Source organism: Vidua chalybeata, chromosome 32 (assembly GCF_026979565.1).
Source record: "Vidua chalybeata isolate OUT-0048 chromosome 32, bVidCha1 merged haplotype, whole genome shotgun sequence".
In the NCBI taxonomy this organism is placed as follows: domain Eukaryota; kingdom Metazoa; phylum Chordata; class Aves; order Passeriformes; family Viduidae; genus Vidua; species Vidua chalybeata.
In genome coordinates, this window is record NC_071561.1 from 307,248 (window position 1) to 325,971 (window position 18,724).

The following is an 18,724-nucleotide window of genomic DNA, read 5'->3' on the forward strand; positions in this document are numbered from 1 at the left end:
CCCATCAGCCCCAAAATCCTCCATTTCTGCCCCAAATCCACGTTGTGCTCTCAAATCCCCATTTTTGCTCCAAAATCCCTCATTTTTTGCCCCCAAATCCCCAACTTTTGCCCCAAAATCCTCCATTTGTGCAAAGCTCAATTTTTGCCCCCAGACCCCACCTTTTTCCCCCAAAATTTCCCCCCAAATTTCGTTTTTGCCCCTGCCGCTCCCATTTTTCCCAAAAAAAAAACCCACTCACTCCATTTTTTGCCGTTTTTATTACGAAAAATGAGCTGTTTTGGTGTCGTTTTGCTCTTTCCCGGATAAGACACAACCGTGAAGCTTCACCGAGGGGAGTTTGGGGTGAATCTCCCTGGTTTTGGGACATTTCCATGTCCCCACCCCCGGCAGGGCACGAAAACGGGGGAAAAAAAATCCCATTTTGAACCAAAACGCCGTCGATTCCCCCCAAAATCGTGCTCGGGACGGGGAGGAGAGAAACCACCGGGATGAGGCCTCGGATCCGGAATTTTGGGCGGGATTTCAGGGATTTGGGTCAATTTTGAGCACTTTGGGGTCGTTTTTCAGTCATTTTGGGGGTGATTTTGGCCAGTTTTGGGGTATTTCGGTCATTTTTGGGGAATTTCCAGGATTTTTGGGGGTTATTTTGGTCAGTTTGTAGTTTTATTTCGGGTTATTTTGGATTTTAAAAATAATTTTGGGGGGGTGCATCATCACTTTGGGGTTATTTGGTTATTTTAGGGCTTTTTGAGTCATTTTGGGGTTATTTGGGGCAGGTTTGGGGCTGTTTGAGTCCCTTGGGGGTTATTTTGGGTGTATTTCAGTGCTTTTAGGGCTATTTTTGTCTCTTTTTTTGGTTATATGAATAATTTTGGATCACTTCAGTCATTTTGGGGTTATTTTAGTAATTTGAGGGGTTATTTGGGGGTTATTTGGGGCGATCTCAGCATTGTTTCAGTAAATTTGGGGCTACTTTGGTCATTTTGGGGCTATTTTGGTTAAACTTTGGGCTATTTCAGTAATTTTGGTCATTTTTGGGGGTATTTTGCCCATTTTTTGGGTTATTTTGGCCGTTTTTGGGGCCCATCCCGGGGGGTCCTCTCGGGGGGGTCCGGGGGGGATTTGGGGGTGCAGGGGGGGAGGGGCAGTCGGAGGTAGGTGCTTTAAAGTCCATTTATTTTTGTGTTTTTTTTTTTTTTTTTTTTTTTTTTAGAAAAACAGGCACATTCAGTCCACGGGACCCAGGGAGGAGGAAAATTTGGGATTCGGGGGAGATTTGGGGAATTTTGAGGGGGGGGTTCCCACAGCCCCAAACCCCTCCCATCCCATCCCCCCCCCAGCGGCGTTTTGGGGCCAAAAGGGGATTTTTTTTACCCCCCAAAAATCCAACCTCAACCCCTCCCCCACCCCCGAACCCCAAACCAACCCTGGGGGGGGGAGGGGAGCCAGGGGAAAACCCCAAAATTGGGGGGTTTTGCCCCATTTTGTGCCAGCGGGGGAGGGGTGGGGGGGGAATCCCCAAATCCAGGGATTCTGCCCCATTTTGGGGTGGGGGAGGGGTAAGGCCTCGTGGGGTGGGGGAGGGGCCGGGAGCATGTGGGGGGGGGGGGATAAAAATGGGGGGAAATGGAATAAAAATCAAAGTGGGAAAAAATGCCTCAAAAAATGGAAAAAAAAAAAAAAAAAAGCCCCAAAATCACCCGGAATTCCCAAAAAAAAAAAAAAGGAAAAGGGAAAGTTTGGCACCTGTGGTGCCAGGAGGGGGAGGGGAGTGAGTTTTGGGGTGAAATCCTGGGAATTGGGGAGGAAGGGATGAAAGTCACCCCAAAAATGTCACCCTGGGGGTGTCACCCCAAAAATGTCAGGAGGGGAAAAAATTTGGGAAAAAAAGGAGCAAAAAAATTGGGAAAAAGGAGGGGAAAAAGAGGTTGAATGAAGGGAATGGAAGAGTTAAAAAAAAAAAAAAGGATGAAAAAAGGTGAAAAAAAGAAGGGGGAAAAAGGGAATGAGAGGATAAAAAAAAACAAAATTAAAAAAAAAAGGGAATAAAAGAAAACAGAACCCCAAAAAAGGGAAAAAAAAAAAAAAAAAAGGGAAAAAAAGGGAAAAAAAGGGAAAAGGACCCAAAAAAAGGGGGAATAAAAGGCCCCAAAGCGGAGGGGTGAGGATGAGGAGGGCTCGGGGATGAGGATGGGGATGGGGATGAGGATGAGGATGGGGAGGAAGGGCGGGATCAGGAGCTGTTCTGGTTCTGGTAAATCGACGCCTTCTCCTTGAGCAGGTCCAGGCAGAGGTGGCAGCTCCAGCTCCCTGCAGAAACGGGATCAGCCTTCGGCCTCAGCCCCTCATCCTCCCGGGAGGGCCATTAACCAACCAATTAACCAATTAATTAACCAATTAGCCACGGGCCTTAATGAGGGCGGCAGGGAGAGGGAGGAGAGAAAGGAGGGAGAGGAAGAGGAGGAGGAAGGAAGAGAATGAAGAAGAAAGTGGAGGGATGAAGAGGAAGAGGAGGAAGAAGAGAGGAAGAGAAAAGGGAGGGAGGAGATGGAGAGGAGGAGGAAGAGAACAAAGAGGAGGAAGAGGGAGAAGAAAGGAAGGAGGAAAAGGAGAATGAAGGAAGAGGAAGAAGAGGAGGAAAAAGAGCAAGAGAGGAGGAAGAGGAGGAGGAGGAAGACTTGGGACAATAAAAACCCCTCCCCACATCCCAGGAGGAAACCCAGGAAGAACCCCAGGGTTTCCCAGCCCCAGGGAGGATTTGGGGTGGGATCCCCAGGGATTGGGAATTCCAGGGGAGGATTTGGGGTGGGATCCCAGGGGATCAGGGGAGGATTTGGGGTGGGATCAGGGGATCAGGGGAGGATTTGGGATGGGATCCCAGGGAAGGATTTGGGGTGGGATCCCAGGGGAGGATTTGGGGTGGGATCCCAGGGGAGGATTTGGGGTGGGATCCCAGGGGAGGATTTGGGACAGGATCCCAGGGGTGCAGGGGAGGATTTGGGGTGGGATCCCCAGGGATTGGGAATCCCAGGGGAGGATTTGGGGTGGGATCCCAGGGGATCAGGAATCCCAGGGAAGGATTTGGGGTGGGATCAGGGGAGGATTTGGGATGGGATCCCAGGGGATCAGGGGTGCAGGGGAGGATTTGGGGTGGGATCCCAGGGGATCAGGGGTGCAGGGGAGGATTTGGGGTGGGATCCCAGGGGAGGATTTGGGGTGGGATCCCAGGGGAGGATTTGGGGTGGGATCAGGGGATCAGGGGAGGATTTGGGGTGGGATCAGGGGATCAGGGGAGGATTTGGGGTGGGATCAGGGGAGGATTTGGGGTGGGATCCCAGGGGTGCAGGGGAGGATTTGGGGTGGGATCCCAGGGGATCAGGGGAGGATTTGGGGTGGGATCAGGGGATCAGGGGAGGATTTGGGGTGGGATCAGGGGATCAGGGGCCGCACTCACCCTCGGGGGGCTCGGACATGGGCGGGGTCAGGCAGTACATGTGGTACCCGCGGTCGCAGTCGTCACAGAACAGCAGCTGGTCCTGGCCCGGGCACATTCCCATCATCCCTCTGCCAAAATTCCCCCTTTTCCCCCCAAAAAAAGCCTCTCCCGCAGCTCGCTAAAGCATTTCCCCCACCCCCCCCCGTATCCAGAAGGTTCTGGAAAGGCAGAAATTTCCTGCAGGAAGATTCCCAGGGATGATGAAAAGCCCAGGATTTCTCCCAGAACGGCTCTGGGATCCTGCAATTACCAAAATCCAGGGGATTTTTTTTCCCAAAAAAGCCTTTCCCGGGTCACATGGACTCCTAAACCCCACGGATTTCCCCCACCAAAGAGCCTCCAGTGAGAATTTCGGGCCATTCCCAGATGGTTTTGGGGCATCCCCAGGTTCCAGGTGATTTTGGGGCACTCCCAGGTGGTTTTTTGGCACCCCCAGGTGGTTTTTGGCCATTCCCAGGCGGTTTTTTGGCACCCCCAGGTGGTTTTTGGCACCCCCAGGTGATTTTTTTGGCACCCCCAGGTGATTTTTGGCACTCCCAGGTGGTTTTTGGGCACCCCCAGGTGATTTCTGGCACTCCCAGGTGTTTTTTGAGCACCCCCAGGTGGTTTTTGGCCATTCCCAGGTGGTTTTTTGGCACTCCCAGGTGTTTTTTTGGCATTCCCAGGTGATTTTCTGAGCACTCCCAGGTGGTTTTTTGGCACCCCCAGGTGGTTTTTGGCACCCCCAGGTGGTTTTTGGCCATTCCCAGGTGATTTTTGGCCATTCCCAGGTGATTTTTTGAGCACTCCCAGGTGCTTTGGCCATTCCCAGGTGGTTTTTTGGCACCCCCAGGTGCTCTGGGCACTCCCAGGTGTTTTTTTGGCACCCCCAGGTGGTTTTTGGCCATTCCCAGATGTTTTTTTGGCACTCCCAGGTGGTTTTTTGGCACCCCCGGGTGCTCTGGGCACCCCCAGGTGGTTTTTTGGCACTCCCAGGTGGTTTTTTGGCACCCCCAGGTGCTCTGGGCACTCCCAGGTGGTTTTTGGCACCCCCAGGTGCTCTGGGCACTCCCAGGTGGTTTTTGGGCACCCCCAGGTGGTTTTTGGGCACCCCCAGGTGATTTCTGGCACTCCCAGGTGTTTTTTGAGCACCCCCAGGTGGTTTTTGGCCATTCCCAGGTGATTTTTTGAGCACTCCCAGGTGCTTTGGCCATTCCCAGGTGGTTTTTTGGCACCCCCAGGTGGTTTTTGGCCATTCCCAGATGGTTTTTTGGCACTCCCAGGTGGTTTTTGGCACCCCCAGGTGCCCTGGGCACTCCCAGGTGGTTTTTTGGCACCCCCAGGTGGTTTTTGGCCATTCCCAGGTGGTTTTTGGCCATTCCCAGGTGATTTTTTGAGCACTCCCAGGTGCTTTGGCCATTCCCAGGTGGTTTTTTGGCACCCCCAGGTGCTCTGGGCACTCCCAGGTGGTTTTTGGGCACTCCCAGGTGGTTTTTGGCCATTCCCAGGTGATTTTTTGGCACCCCCAGGTGCCCTGGGCACTCCCAGGTGGTTTTTGGCACCCCCAGGTGCCCTGGGCACTCCCAGGTGGTTTTTGGCACCCCCAGGTGCCCTGGGCACTCACGTCGTTCTCGGAGGTGCCGCAGATGTTGCAGCACTTGCACTCGATGCACTGCCAGCGGTACGTCTTCACCGCTGCCATCATCACCGGCGTGAACTGCAGGCACGACGGGTGGCCTGGGGACATCGGGGACATCAGGGACACCCCAGGGGCAGCAGGGCCACGAGATGCAGGGCCACAGGGACGTGTGGGACACGTCCCTCGTGGGGACATCCCAACGGATCGCGGGGCACCTGCTTGGGTCCCACGGTCCCAAAGATCCATCCCAAGCCAAGCATTCCCCAATTCCCGCCCCTCCCCAGCCCCATCCAAACCCTCAGATCCACGATCCCAAACGTCCGCCCAGCCCCAGTCCAGAAGGAAACCCTCGGAGCCCTGATCCCAAAGATCCTCCCCAGCCCCAACCCCAACCCCAGCCCCAGTCCCAGTCCAGGAGAGGGAAACCCTTGGAGCCACAATCCCAAAAATCCTTCCCCACCCCAATCTGGCCCCTCCAGGAGGAGGAAACCCTTGGATCCCAAATGTCCCCCCAGCCCCAATCCAGAAGGAAACCCTCGGATCCCCGATCCCAAACATCCCCCCAGCCCCATCCCAGCCCCAATCCAGAAGGAAACCCTCGGATCCCCGATCCCAAACATCCCCCCAGCCCCAATCCAGAAGGAAACCCTCAGATCCCTGATCCCAAACGTCCCCCCAGCCCCAATCCAGAAGGAAACCCTCGGATCCCTGATCCCAAACATCCCCCCAGCCCCAATCCAGAAGGAAACCCTCAGATCCCTGATCCCAAACATCCCCCCAGCCCCAATCCAGAAGGAAACCCTCAGATCCCTGATCCCAAACATCCCCCCAGCCCCAATCCAGAAGGAAACCCTCGGATCCCTGATCCCAAACATCCCCCCAGCCCCAATCCAGAAGGAAACCCTCAGATCCCTGATCCCAAACATCCCCCCAGCCCCAATCCAGAAGGAAACCCTCGGATCCCTGATCCCAAACATCCCCCCAGCCCCAATCCAGAAGGAAACCCTCGGATCCCTGATCCCAAACATCCCCCCAGCCCCAATCCAGAAGGAAACCCTCAGATCCCTGATCCCAAACGTCCCCCCAGCCCCAATCCAGAAGGAAACCCTCGGATCCCTGATCCCAAACATCCCCCCCAGCCCCATCCAGGCCCCTCCAGGCCCGGCACTGCCAGGACTGCCGGGCCGGCGTTCCCGGTGCCCACCGGAGCGGCCGCAGTCGGAGCAGGACACGAGCTCCTCGGGCTGTCCCGTCTTCTTGTTGATCTTGGAGTCGCCCAGGCAGAAGTCGCAGTAATTGTTGGGAAGGGCCAATCCATCGGGGCCCTTCTTGGCTGCAAAAGGGGGGTCAGGGCCAGAATTCCCCCCCCGGAGCCGCCCCCCACGCCTCGGCTGCTCCATCCCAGGTGGGATTTGGGTTTTTTGGTTTTTTTTTTTTTTTCCCCTTACATTTCTGCTCCTCGGAGCGCTGGGACACCGGCGTGGGGGGCTGGGAGTCGTCCTTGTCGTCGCCCTCCTCCTCGGCCAGGTGGGAGTGGGCGTAGTGGTAGCTGAGCCCCGGGCGGTTCTTGTAGCGCTTCCCGCAGACTGCCGGGGAAATCCGGGAAAAACCCCGGGAAATCCCAGTTAGGGACGGGCAGGGGAGGGAATTCCCAAATCCTGAACCCTCCGGGGCCGGTCCCAGCGCCGGGCTGGGAGAGCAAAGAGGCTGGAAGTGGGTAAGAGCACCCGGAAGTGCTAAGGAATTGCAGGTGAATTCCTCGGGAAATCCCAAAGGAATTGCAGGTGAATTCCCTGGAATCCCAAAGGAATTGCAGGTGAATTCCTCGGGAAATCCCAAAGGAATTGCAGGTGAATTTCTCAGGAAATCCCAAAGGAATTGCTGGTGAATTCCCTGGGATCCCAAAGGAATTGCTGGTGAATTCCCTGGGATCCCAAAGGAATTGCAGGTAAATTCCCCAGGAAATCCCAAAGGAATTGCAGGTGAATTTCTCAGGAAATCCCAAAGGAATTGCAGGTAAATTCCCTGGAATCCCAAAGGAATTGCAGGTAAATTCCCCAGGAAATCCCAAAGGAATTGCAAGTGAATTCCCTGGGAAATCCCAAAGGAATTGCTGGTGAATTCCCTGGAATCCCAAAGGAATTGCAGGTGAATTCCCAGGGATCCCAAAGGAATTCCAGGTAAACTCCCTGGGATCAATCCAATGGCAAAATCCCCATTGGGAATGTGTCGAGGAGAGGAAATTCCCACCCCAAAAATTCCCATCCTGAGGTTAAAAACTGAGGGAAGGGGAAACTTGGGAATTCTGGGGTTCCAAGGAAGGATGTGGCAGCGGCTGTGGATCCATCCCAGCTCCTTGGAACCCCAAAATCCATCCCTTTTCCTGTTTCCCAGCCTGGAATTTGGGAGATTTCTGCCTCCATCTGGCTCCTCGTGGATCAGGGAATCGGCTCCAGTTCCCCAGTGCTGCTTTTCCAGGGATTTTTGGGGTTTTTCCTTATCCAAGGACACCCCAAAACCCCTTTCCAGCCCTGTTTTGGTGTGGGAAGGATGAGCCTGAGGAATTGGGATAAAATCCCAAAAAAGCAGCAGCGGAAGGGGAATTCCAGGGCTTGGTACAGATGTTTCCCAAGTTTCCCCTGCATTTTTCCAAAAATTGGGAATGAGCTGCTTTGGGATGAGATTTCCTGATTCCAGAGCTTTTCCAGAACACCTCGGGAGTTTCTGGATCCGCTTCCACCTCAGGATCCCCCCAGACCGTGGAAAAATCAGGGAAAAAAAACAGCTGGATGAGGGAAAATGGGGCAGAACTCCCAAAGGGAGGCTGGCTCCTGCAGCCCACGCTGGATTTTTTGGGATAAAAACCATGGGAATCGCCCCGGGATCGGTGGGGTTCGAGGGGAAAACGGGATTGGAGCAGCAGCGAGGAAAAAGCAGCAATCCCAACGCGATTCCCATGGAATTCCCGCTTCCCTCCCGATCCACGGGGCTCCAAAGTCACCTTTCCTCCCCCCAAAACCTCCAGGACAATCTCCAAACTCGACTCTGGAATTCTCCTCCCGAGGTGAGGAAGAGGAGCCTCAGGAACATCCCGGGAATATCCCAAACTCCCCTCCCCACCTCTGACCCATTTTTTTGGGGCTTTTTGGAGGCAAAATCCCGGCAGATTCGGAGCGGGAAAACAACCGGGGGGGCTTTGGAGGCAGCGGCACATCCCGGGATTTGGGATTGGGGTGGAAACTCCGGGATTGGGGTGGAAACTCCGGGACTGGGGTGGAAACTCCGGGATTGGGGTGGAAACTCTGGGATTGAGGTGCAAACTCTGGGATTTGGGTGCAGACTCTGGGATTGGGGTGGAAATTCCAGGACTGGGGTAGAAACTCTGGGATTTGGGTGCAGACTCCGGGATTGGGGTGCAAACTCCGTGTTTTTCCCATCGCTGGCTCTGCAGGGGGGGGTTAATCTTTGTTTTCCCGGCCCCGTTCCCTGCTGGAAAAGGGTCAGGGGGCCCGAGCGGGGCCGGCGCTGACGTCGCTCCCGTGGCCTTTGGCTTCTCCCTCCCCTCCTCCTGCCCACCCCGGGGCTCCGCAGGGGGATTTGGGGTTTTTTTGGTTTTTTTGGTTTGTTTTGTTTGTTTTTTGGGTTTTTTTTTTTTTTGGGTGGAGAAAAGGGGAAAAAAAAGGAGGAAAAGCAGGAAAAACGAGCAGAGAGAGAGCGGAACTACCTCGGTCGGGAGGTTTCAAGGAATGCTTTTGTTTGTAACTGTCTGAAACACAGAAAGAGAAGTCGTGAGAGGACACGGACACACACGGAAAACCGGGAGAAAAGGGCAGGAAAAACACAACCTCAGGGAGCCAGGGGGAGAATTAGTGCTGGGAAGTGGCAGGACAGGAGGAAGAAGAGAGAAAAAGGAGCTGGCAAAGCCTCCCTCGCGTTCCCCATCCCGTTATCCCCTGGATTGGTGGGCTGGGAGGGACGGAGCCCCCGCTCCGAGGGTTTTGCTGGAATTCACAGCTCCCAGATCCTTAAGGGAGGGCTGGGAATGGGTCCCAGGGACTGGGATCCGACTGGAAAACCACTGGGATGAAGGGGAGGGGCCTTCCCGGCCTTGGGAAGTGGGGGGGGGGGGGGTTGTTTGGGAAGCTGACCCTCATTTTTATCCTGCTTTTTAAGCTGGCTTTATCCTGGTTCGTATCCTGCTGTTCCCCAGTATTCCCAGTGGGAAAACTCCACGGGAGACCCGGCCCTGCCCTCCCCGGGAGTGGGGGTCTCCGCTCCGGGCTGGAAGGCCGCGATGCCGGCGCTGCCGAGCCCGGAACCGTCCCGGCACTCACTGTCACACGCGTAGGGCTTGTCCCGGTCCTCCAGGATGGCCGCGTCCAGCTTCTTGCGAGCCCCCCCGACGCCTTTTCCCTGCGGAAAAGTCGGGATTTGGGGGAAAAACCGGGACGGGGCCGGGATGGGCAGCAGGGCAAGGAGCGACCCAACAGTGCCCCGCGGTGGGAAGGGCCCGGAACCGACCACAAATCCCTGGGAGTTCGGGAAAAACGAGGGGGCGTGAATCCCGATTTCCTGTCCCGGGAATTGCCTGGAATTGCCTCACCTTGGCCTTGCCCTTCCCTCTCCGCTTGGGCGTGTCCTCCTCGTAATCCTCATCATCCAAATCGTCCAGGAAATCGTCGGGCTCCAGGATCCGCTGGGAAGGGGCAGAGGGGTTAGAGCGGGGAAAAACGGGGAAAAAACGGGGAAAAAACGGGAAAAAAACGGGAAAAAAACGGGAAAAAAACGGGAAAAAATGGGAAGGGAGGCAGGAGGGGCCACAGCTGGATCCATCCCGAAAGGTTTTTGGGGATGGAAAGGGAATTTCAGATGTTTTACCCCCCCAAAAAAAGTCATGGAAGGGCCTGGTTTGGTGGAAAAGTGCTTGGAGAAGGAATTGAGAGAAGAGGAAATGAGGCTGGGGAAGGATTTCCCTGCTACAAAATCCTGTGGGAAAGCCCCAGGAAGGGAAAAATACGGAATTCTGGGAAAATGATCCCAAAACTCCCCTCTCACTGAATTTCAGGATCAGAAAGTTCCCCTTCCCTGAATTTCTGGGCTGGAATTTTCCCTCCCATTGATTTTTGGGAGCAGGATCTCCCTCCTTCCCTTGAATTTTTTTTTTTTTTTTCTTTCCTGAAACTCCAAGATTTCTCTTTGGGCCAAGAATTCCCTAATTTTGGCTCCAGAATCTCCCCAGGGGCTGGAATTCTCCCCTTGCCTTTCCCACCAAACCCATCCCAAACCCTAAAATCCACATCCGGAATGGGAAAGGGGGTGGAAAATCTGAGTTTGTGCCACAAAATTCCAAATTCCCGGTGCAGAATTCCCGGTCCCCATCCCGGAATTCCCAGTGCCTGGTATCCTGGAATTCCCAGTTGGAATTCCTGCTTCCCATCCCAGAATTCCTGGTCCCCGGTTCCCATCCTAGAATTCCCAGTTCCCAGCTGGAATTCCCGGAATTCCTGGTATCCCAAAGTCCCAGTTCCTGGTTGGAATTTCCAGTCCCCATCCCGGAACTCCCAGTTGGAATTCCTGGTCCCCATATTGGAATTCCCGGTATCCCGAATTCCCGGCTGGAATTCTCAGATGGAATTCCCAAATTCCCAGCCGTAATTCCCGCTCTCCCGAATTCCCAGCTGGAATTCCCGAATTCCCGGCCAGAACTCCTGCTATCCCAAACTCCCGGCTGGAATTCCCAGTTCCCAGCTGGAATTCCCAAATTCCCGGCCGGAATTCCCTCTATCCCGAATTCCTGGCTTGAACTCCTGCTATCCCGAATTCCTGGCCGGAATTCCCGGTTCCCGGCTGGAATTCCTGGTTCCTGGCTGGAATTCCCACTATCCCGAATTCGCAGTTCCCGGCTGGAACTCCCGCTATCCCGAATTCCCAGCTGGAATTCCAAGATGGAATTCCCAGTTTCCAGCTGGAATTCCCGAATTCCCGGCTGGAATTCCCTCTGTCCCGAATTCCCGGCCGGAATTCCCGGTTCCCGGCTGGAACTCCCGCTATCCCGAATTCCCGGCCGGAACACCTGCTATCCCAAATTCCGGGCCGGAATTCCCGAATTCCCAGCCGGAATTCCCGGCTGGAACTCCCGCTGTCCCGAATTCCCGGCTGGAATTCCCAAATTCCGGGCCGGAACTCCCGCTATCCTGAATTCGCAGCCGGAATTCCCGCTATCCCGAATTCACAGTTCCCAGCCAGAATTCCCGAATTCCCGGCCGGAATTCCCAAATTCCCGGCCGGAATTCCCGCTATCCCGGCCGGAACTCCCGCTGTCCCGAATTCCCAGCCGGAATTCCCGAATTCCCAGCCGGAACTCCCGCTCAAATTCCCGGCCGGAATTCCCGCTATCCCGGCCGGAACTCCCGCTGTCCCAAATTCCCAGCCGGAACTCCCGCTGTCCCGAATTCCCAGCCGGAATTCCCGCTATCCCGAATTCGCAGTTCCCGTCCGGAATTCCCGAATTCCCGCGGCACCTTGCGGGCGCGGCTGTTGGTGACCGGGAACTCGCCCAGGCTGTCGTCGTCCACGCGCGGGTCCGGCAGCGCGCGCTTCTCCAGCGGATCCGTGCGGAGCAGCGCCTCCAGGCTGCTCCCGTCCTGCGCCAGCAGCCCCTCCTTCTTCAGGGCCTGCTCCGCGTCTGGGGGGAGAAACGGGGGAAAAACGGGGAAAAATGGGGGGGAAAACGGGAAAAATGGGGGGGAAAACGGGAAAAATGGGGGGGGAAACGTGAAAAATGGGGAAAAACCAGGGAAAAATGGGGAAAAATAGGGGGAAATGGGAAAAACAGGGAAAAAATGGGAAAAACAGGGAAAAAGCAGGGAAAAATGGGGAAAAACAGGGAAAAATGGGGAAAAACAGGGAAAAAAACGGGGAAAAACAGGGAAAAAACAGGGAAAAATGGGGAAAATGGGGAAAAAGGGGAAAAATGGGAAAACCAGGGGAAAATGGGGGGAAATGGGAAAAACAGGGAAAGAAACGGGGAAAAACAGGGAAAAAACAGGGGAAAATGGGGAAAAACAGGGAAAAATGGGGAAAATGGGGAAAACCAGGGAAAAATGGGAAAACCAGGGAAAAATGGGGGGAAATGGGAAAAACAGGGAAAGAAACGGGGAAAAAACAGGGAAAAAACAGGGAAAAATGGGGAAAATGGGGAAAAAGGGGAAAAACAGGGAAAAATGGGGGGAAATGGGAAAAACGGGGAAAAAACGGGGAAAAACAGGGAAAAAACAGGGGAAATGGGGAAAAACAGGGAAAAATGGGGGAAATGGGGGGAAATGGGAAAAATGGGGAAAAAACAGGGAAAAATGGGAAAAAATGGGGAAAATGGGGAAAAAACAGGGAAAACAGGGAAAAAGTGGGGAAAATGGGAAAAACAGGGGGAAATGGGGAAAATGGGGAAAAACAGGGAAAAAATAGGGGGAAATGGTGGGAAATGGGGATAAAAATGGGGAAAATGGGGGAAAAAAGGGGGAATGGGGGGAAAAATGGGGGGAGAAATGGGGGAAAAAATTGAGGGAAGGGGGGGGGGAATGGGGAAAAACCAGGAAAAAAAACCCAGGAAAAAAACAGGAAAAATGGGAGAAATGGGGAAAAAATTGGAAAATGGGGGAAATGGGGAAAAAATGGGGGAAAATGGGTAAAAATGGAGAGAAGAAGGGGGAAAACAGGCAAAATGCGAGAAAACAGGGGGAAATGGGAAAAAATGGGGGGAAATGGGGAAAACGGGGGGAAAAAACAGAGAAAAATGGGGGGAAATGGTGAAAAAACAGGGAAAAAGAGGGTGGGTGAGGGATGCTGGCGGATCCAGGGTGGAATTCCCAGGAATCCAGCAGGGAACGGGGGAATTACCGGGTTTGATGGAAGGGAAGGAGAGCCGGGGGTCCTCCGGGGGGTGGGCGCGGCGTTTCTTGCGCCAGCGCCGCGCCGGGTACGAGTAGAGCTGCCCGGCCGCCAAACCTGCGGAGAAATCCCGGGAAATCCCCCAAAATCCGGCCAGGGAGGCACAAAACTCCCGGGAATCAGCCGAGGTTGTGACAAAACTCCCCAGACTCTCCCAAGGATGTGCCAAAACGGCCCCAAGCGACCCCAGCCCCCTTCCCCTCCCTGCCACTTCCCCATTGTTTTCCTGGTGTTTTCCCAGTGTTCCCCCACTGCTTCCCCACCATTTCCCCATTGTTTTGTTTCCCATCATTTCCCCACTGTTCCCCATCATTCTCCCGAGCATTTCCTCATCACTTCCCCATTGCTCTCCAACTATTTTCCATTATTTCCCCACTGTTTCCCATCATTTCCCCGTTGTTTCCCATCATCCTCCCACCACTTCTCTGTTGTTTCCCATCATTCTCCCAGGGTCTCCCCGTCGTTTCCCACCATTCTGCCATAATTTCCCCACTGTTTTCCATCATTTCCCTCTTGTTTCCCCATTGTTCTCCCAGTATTTCCCCATTGTTTCCCACCATTCTCCCATCACTTCCCCATTGTTTCCCATCATTCCCCCAGTGTTTCCCCATTGTTATCCCATCATTTCCCACCATTCTCCCATCACTTCCCCACTGTTTTCCATCATTTCCCTCGTTTCCCCTCATTTCCCTGCTGTTTCTGCACTGTTCTCCCGTTGTTTCCCATCATTTCCCCGCTGTTTCCCGTCATTTCCCTGCTGTTTCCCATCATTTCCCCATTGTTCCCCATCATTTCCCCGCTGTTTCCCCTGCTGTTTCCCATCATTTCCCTGCTGTTTCCCCGCTGTTCTCCTGCTGTTCCCCATCATTTCCCCGCTGTTCCCCATCATTTCCCCGCTGTTTCCCATCATTTCCCTGCTGTTCTCCTGTTGTTCCCCATCATTTCCCTGCTGTTTCCCGTCATTTCCCTGCTGTTTCCCATCATTTCCCCGTTGTTCCCCATCATTTCCCCGCTGTTCTCCTGCTGTTTCCCATCATTTCCCCGCTGTTTCCCCACTGTTCTCCTGCTGTTTCCCATCATTTCCCTGCTGTTCCCCATCATTTCCCTGCTGTTTCCCATCATTTCCCCACTGTTCCCCATCATTTCCCTGCTGTTTCCCATCATTTCCCCGTTGTTTCCCATCATTTCCCTGCTGTTTCCCATCATTTCCCTGTTGTTCCCCATCATTTCCCCGTTGTTTCCCATCATTTCCCTGCTATTTCCCATCATTTCCCTGTTGTTCCCCATCATTTCCCCGCTGTTTCCCATCATTTCCTCGCTGTTTCCCATCATTTCCCTGCTGTTTCCCCACTGTTCTCCTGCTGTTTCCCCACTGTTCTCCCATTGTTTCCCATCATTTCCCTGCTGTTTTCCATCATTTCCCTCTTGTTTCCCCTCATTTCCCTGTTGTTTCCCCACTGTTCTCCCGTTGTTTCCCATCATTTCCCCGCTGTTTCCCCACTGTTCTCCCATTGTTTCCCATCATTTCCCTGCTGTTCCCCATAATTTCCCCGTTGTTCCCCATCATTTCCCCGCTGTTTCCCATCATTTCCCCGTTGTTCCCCATCATTTCCCCGTTGTTCCCCATCATTTCCCCGTTGTTCCCCATCATTTCCCCGTTGTTCCCCATCATTTCCCCGCTGTTTCCGCCCTGCCCTCCCGGGTGTTCCCCCGCCGTTGCCGGGCCGTACCGGGCCCGCGGTGCCGTTTCTCCATCCAGATGTAGCAGTTGCTCTGGGCCACGCCGGTCTGCGAGTCCAGGAAGGGCAGGCGCACGCTGCGCTCGGCGCAGAGCCGCGCGTTGTAGCTGTGGCACTGCTCCATGGCGTCCCGGTAGTACTGCTCGCCCAGCCTGCAACCGCGCGGCACGGCGGGATCAGCGCCGGGAGCGCCGGGATGGGCACGGGGAACGGCGGGATCAGCACCGGGAGCGCCGGGATGGGCACGGGGAATGGTGGGGATGGGCACAGGGAATGGCGGGATCAGCACCGGGAGCGCCGGGATGGGCACAGGGAACGGCGGGATCAGCACCGGGAGCGCCGGGATGGGCACGGGGAATGGTGGGGATGGACACAGGGAATGGCGGGATCAGCGCCGGGAACGCCGGGATGGGCACGGGGAACGGTGGGGATGGACACGGGGATGGGCACGGGGAACGCCGGGATGGGCACGGGGAACGGCACAAGGAATGGGAGGGAATGGCAGGGATGGGCACAGGGAATGGCACAAGGAATGGGAGGGAATGGCAGAGGGAATGGCAGAGGGAATGGCAGAGGGAATGGCACAGGGATTGGCACAGGGATTGGCACAGGGAATGCCGGGATGGGCACGGGGAATGGCACAGGGAATGGCACAAGGAATGGGCACAAGGAATGGCACAGGGAATGGCACAGAGAATGGCACAGGGAACGCCGGGATGGGCATGCGGAATGGTGGGGATGGGCACAGGGAACAGCGGGATGGGCACGGGGAATGGCGGGATCAGCACCGGGAACGCCGGGATGGGCACGGGGAATGGTGGGGATGGGCACGGGGAACAGCGGGATGGGCACGGGGAACGGCACAAGGAATGGTAGAGGGAATGGCAGGGATGGGCACAGGGAATGGCACAAGGAATGGGAGGGAATGGCAGAGGGAATGGCAGAGGGAATGGCAGAGGGATTGGCACAGGGATTGGCACAGGGATTGGCACAGGGAATGCCGGGATGGGCACAGGGAATGGCACAAGGAATGGGCACAAGGAATGGCACAGGGAATGGCACAGGGAATGGCACAGGGAACGCCGGGATGGGCATGGGGAATGGTGGGGATGGGCACGGGGAACGGCAGGGATGGCACGGGGAACGGCACAAGGAATGGGCACAGGGAACGGCAGAGGGAATGGCACAGGGATTGGCACAGGGATTGGCACAGGGAATGCCGGGATGGGCATGGGGAATGGCACAAGGCATGGCAGGGATGGGCACAGGGAATGGTAGGGATTGGCACGGGGAATGGTAGGGAATGGCAGGAACTGGCAGCAGGATTGGCACAGGGAATGGGGAACCTCTCAGGGACTGTGCCTCAGGGATGTCAGGGATACCAGGGGAGTGTCAGGGATACAACTGGAAACGCTCAGGGATAAAATCCTGGAGAATATCAGGGATAAACCTGGAAACCCTAGGGGGTGATCCTGGAGAATATCAGGGATAAACCCTCAGGGATAAACCTGGAAACCCTCAGGGATGAAGCTGAAAACCCTCAGGGATGAACCTGGAAACCCTCAGGGATAAACCTGGAAACCCTCAGGGATGAAGCTGGAAACCCTCAGGGATAAAATCCTGGAGAATATCAGGGATAAACCTGGAAACCCTAGGGGGTGATCCTGGAAACCCTGAGGAATAAAGTGAACCAACTTCCCATTCCTTGGCTTCTCCAGGACACTCTCACAGGGGTGGGAAGGGAAGAGATGGAACAAAGGGATGGACAGGAAAATACAGGGATTTACAGGAAATACAGGGATTTACAGGAAGTACAGGGATTTACAGGAAATACAGGGGTTTACAGGAAATACAGGGATTTACAGGAAATACAGGGATTTACAGGAAATAAATACAGGGGTTTACAGAAAATACAGCGATACACAGGGAGATACAGAGAGAAATACAGAGATTTAGAAGGAAGTGCATGAATACACAAGGAAATGCAGGGATTTCGAGGAAGATACAGGGATTCTGAGGGAAATACAAGGATTTCGAGGGAAGTACAGGGAAAGCTCTCCATAGGACCCTCTGGCTGGGATGCACAGGGAAGTAGCGCAGGAATGAGCAGGGAATGTACAGGGATATTCGGGGATATTCAGGGATATTTAGGGATATTCAGGGATATTCGGGGATATTCAAGGAGCCTCCAGGGATGCACAGGGATGTGCTGGGATGACTCCCCCGTCCTTGGCCTCTACAGGACGCTCGCACACGGGAGTTTAGGGATACGTGAGGAAGCACAGGGAAGCACAGGGACACAATACAGGGAATTTTACAGCGGTGAACCCCCGGCTTTGCCCTCTCCAGGACCCTCTCAGGGCCAGACCTGCGGGAGGCCCCCGGCCCCTCGGGACCCCCCCCGGCCCCTCGGGACCCCCCCCGGCCCCTCGGGACCCTCGCAGGCTCTCCCCTCCCCTCAAGCCTCTGCGGCCCTCCCGGTGCTGGGGGAGGATTTCGGGGTGTCCTTAACGCCCCCCTCAGCAAAGTTCACCGCGAACAATGCGCGCGTATCGCTCCCTCCCCCCCCCCCCACCCCCCCTCCCCGCCCACTTGGTCCCGTCCGGCGCGCGGGGGCGAAGGGGGGGCCCCGCTTCCCGCGCCCGGCCGGGCCGCACCATTCCCGCGCCGCAGGGGGAGACCGGGGGTGGGGTGGGGGGGGGGGGGGACCCGCACTCACAGCTTGACCACATTCTGAACCACCGCCGCCATCTTGGCTCCGCCGCCGGGGCGCCGCGGGGCGCGTGCGCGGAGGGAGGGGCGGGGAGAGAGATGGAGCGGGGAGGGGGAGGAGGAGGAGGAGGAGGAGGAGGAGGGAGGAGAGGGATGGAGGAAGGAGGAGGAGGAGCGGGGAGAGGGAAGGGTGGAGACAGGGGAGGCGGAGGGAGGGAGAGGGAGGGCCGGGGGAAGGGGGAGCGTGGAGTCCTCCCGGCCGCTGGGCGGCGCTGTGCTCCGCGCGCGTGCGCGGGGAGGGGAAAAAGGCGGGAAAAGGGGGAGTGGGGGAGGGGGCGAAAGTCTGAGGGGGAAAAATGGCGGGAAAAGGATCTGAGGGGGAAAAAAATGCACGGAAAAGGATCTGAGGGGGGAAAAATGCACGGAAAAGGGGAAAATCCGGGAGAAAGGGGCGGATGAAGGTACGGGGAGAAAGGGAGGGCGTGGGGATGAAAGAGGGAGGCAGAGTGGGGGATATGGGGGGGAGAATAAGGGGGAGATGGAGGGGGGAGACTGAGGGGGGAAATGGAGTGGGCAGAGTGAGGGAGAAAATGATGGGAGAATGAACGACAAGATGGGAGGAGAATGAGGGAAAAATGGGAAAGAACAAGGCAGGAGAGTGAGGGAGAAATGGACAGAAAGTGAGGGGGGAACTGATGGCAGAGGATGAGGGGGTTTATCCTGGAAAAAGGAGGTTTGAGAGACCGCATTGCTCCCTACAGTTCCCTGGAATGAGGCTGGGGGTGAGGTCCCTTCTCCCGATGGGTAAAACAAGAGGGAACAGCCTCGAGTTGTATCAGGGGAGGTTTATTCAGGAAAACTCCTGGAAAGGGTTGTCCCACATGGCATGTGGTGGAATTGCTGTCCTGGAATTATCCCCAAAAAAGCCTGGATGTGGCACATGGGGACGCCGTTCAGGAGTGACCAGGTTGGATTTGATGATCCCGAAGGTCTTTTTCAACCTCAACCTTTCCATGGAAAGGGCTGAAGAAGAGAGAGGATGGAAAGTGAAATGGGGAGGGGAAGGGATGGAGGAGGTTTGGGGGATAAAACGGAAAGAGGGGTGAGGGTTGGGAGGGAAATGAGGGATAAATCGGGGATGGGGAAATAAAACGAGGGATAAACGAGGGCCAGGAGAGGGTGAAATTAGGGATAAGTGAGGATGGATCC

The 18,724-nt window shown here is 55.4% G+C and overlaps 1 protein-coding gene across 2 annotated transcripts; it reads right to left on the reverse strand.

Annotated features, from left to right (window-relative positions):
• Positions 1-241: 241 nt before the first annotated feature.
• DPF2 (double PHD fingers 2) lies at positions 242-17,607 on the reverse strand. 2 transcript variants are annotated; one of them, XM_053968168.1, is made up of 12 exons: positions 17,523-17,607; positions 14,795-14,955; positions 13,014-13,121; positions 11,639-11,802; positions 9,721-9,813; positions 9,452-9,530; positions 8,842-8,883; positions 6,566-6,703; positions 6,322-6,450; positions 5,103-5,215; positions 3,458-3,539; positions 242-2,313 (listed from the first exon to the last, which is right to left on the reverse strand). In XM_053968168.1, exons 1-12 carry the CDS (start codon positions 17,552-17,554, stop codon positions 2,237-2,239), a joined length of 1,218 nt encoding a protein of 405 aa, XP_053824143.1. In that variant the 5' UTR covers positions 17,555-17,607; the 3' UTR covers positions 242-2,236. The 2 variants fall into 2 exon arrangements, with proteins under 2 accessions (XP_053824143.1, XP_053824144.1); XM_053968169.1 differs by lacking the exon at positions 8,842-8,883.
• Between the last annotated feature and the right edge of the window lie 1,117 nt (positions 17,608-18,724).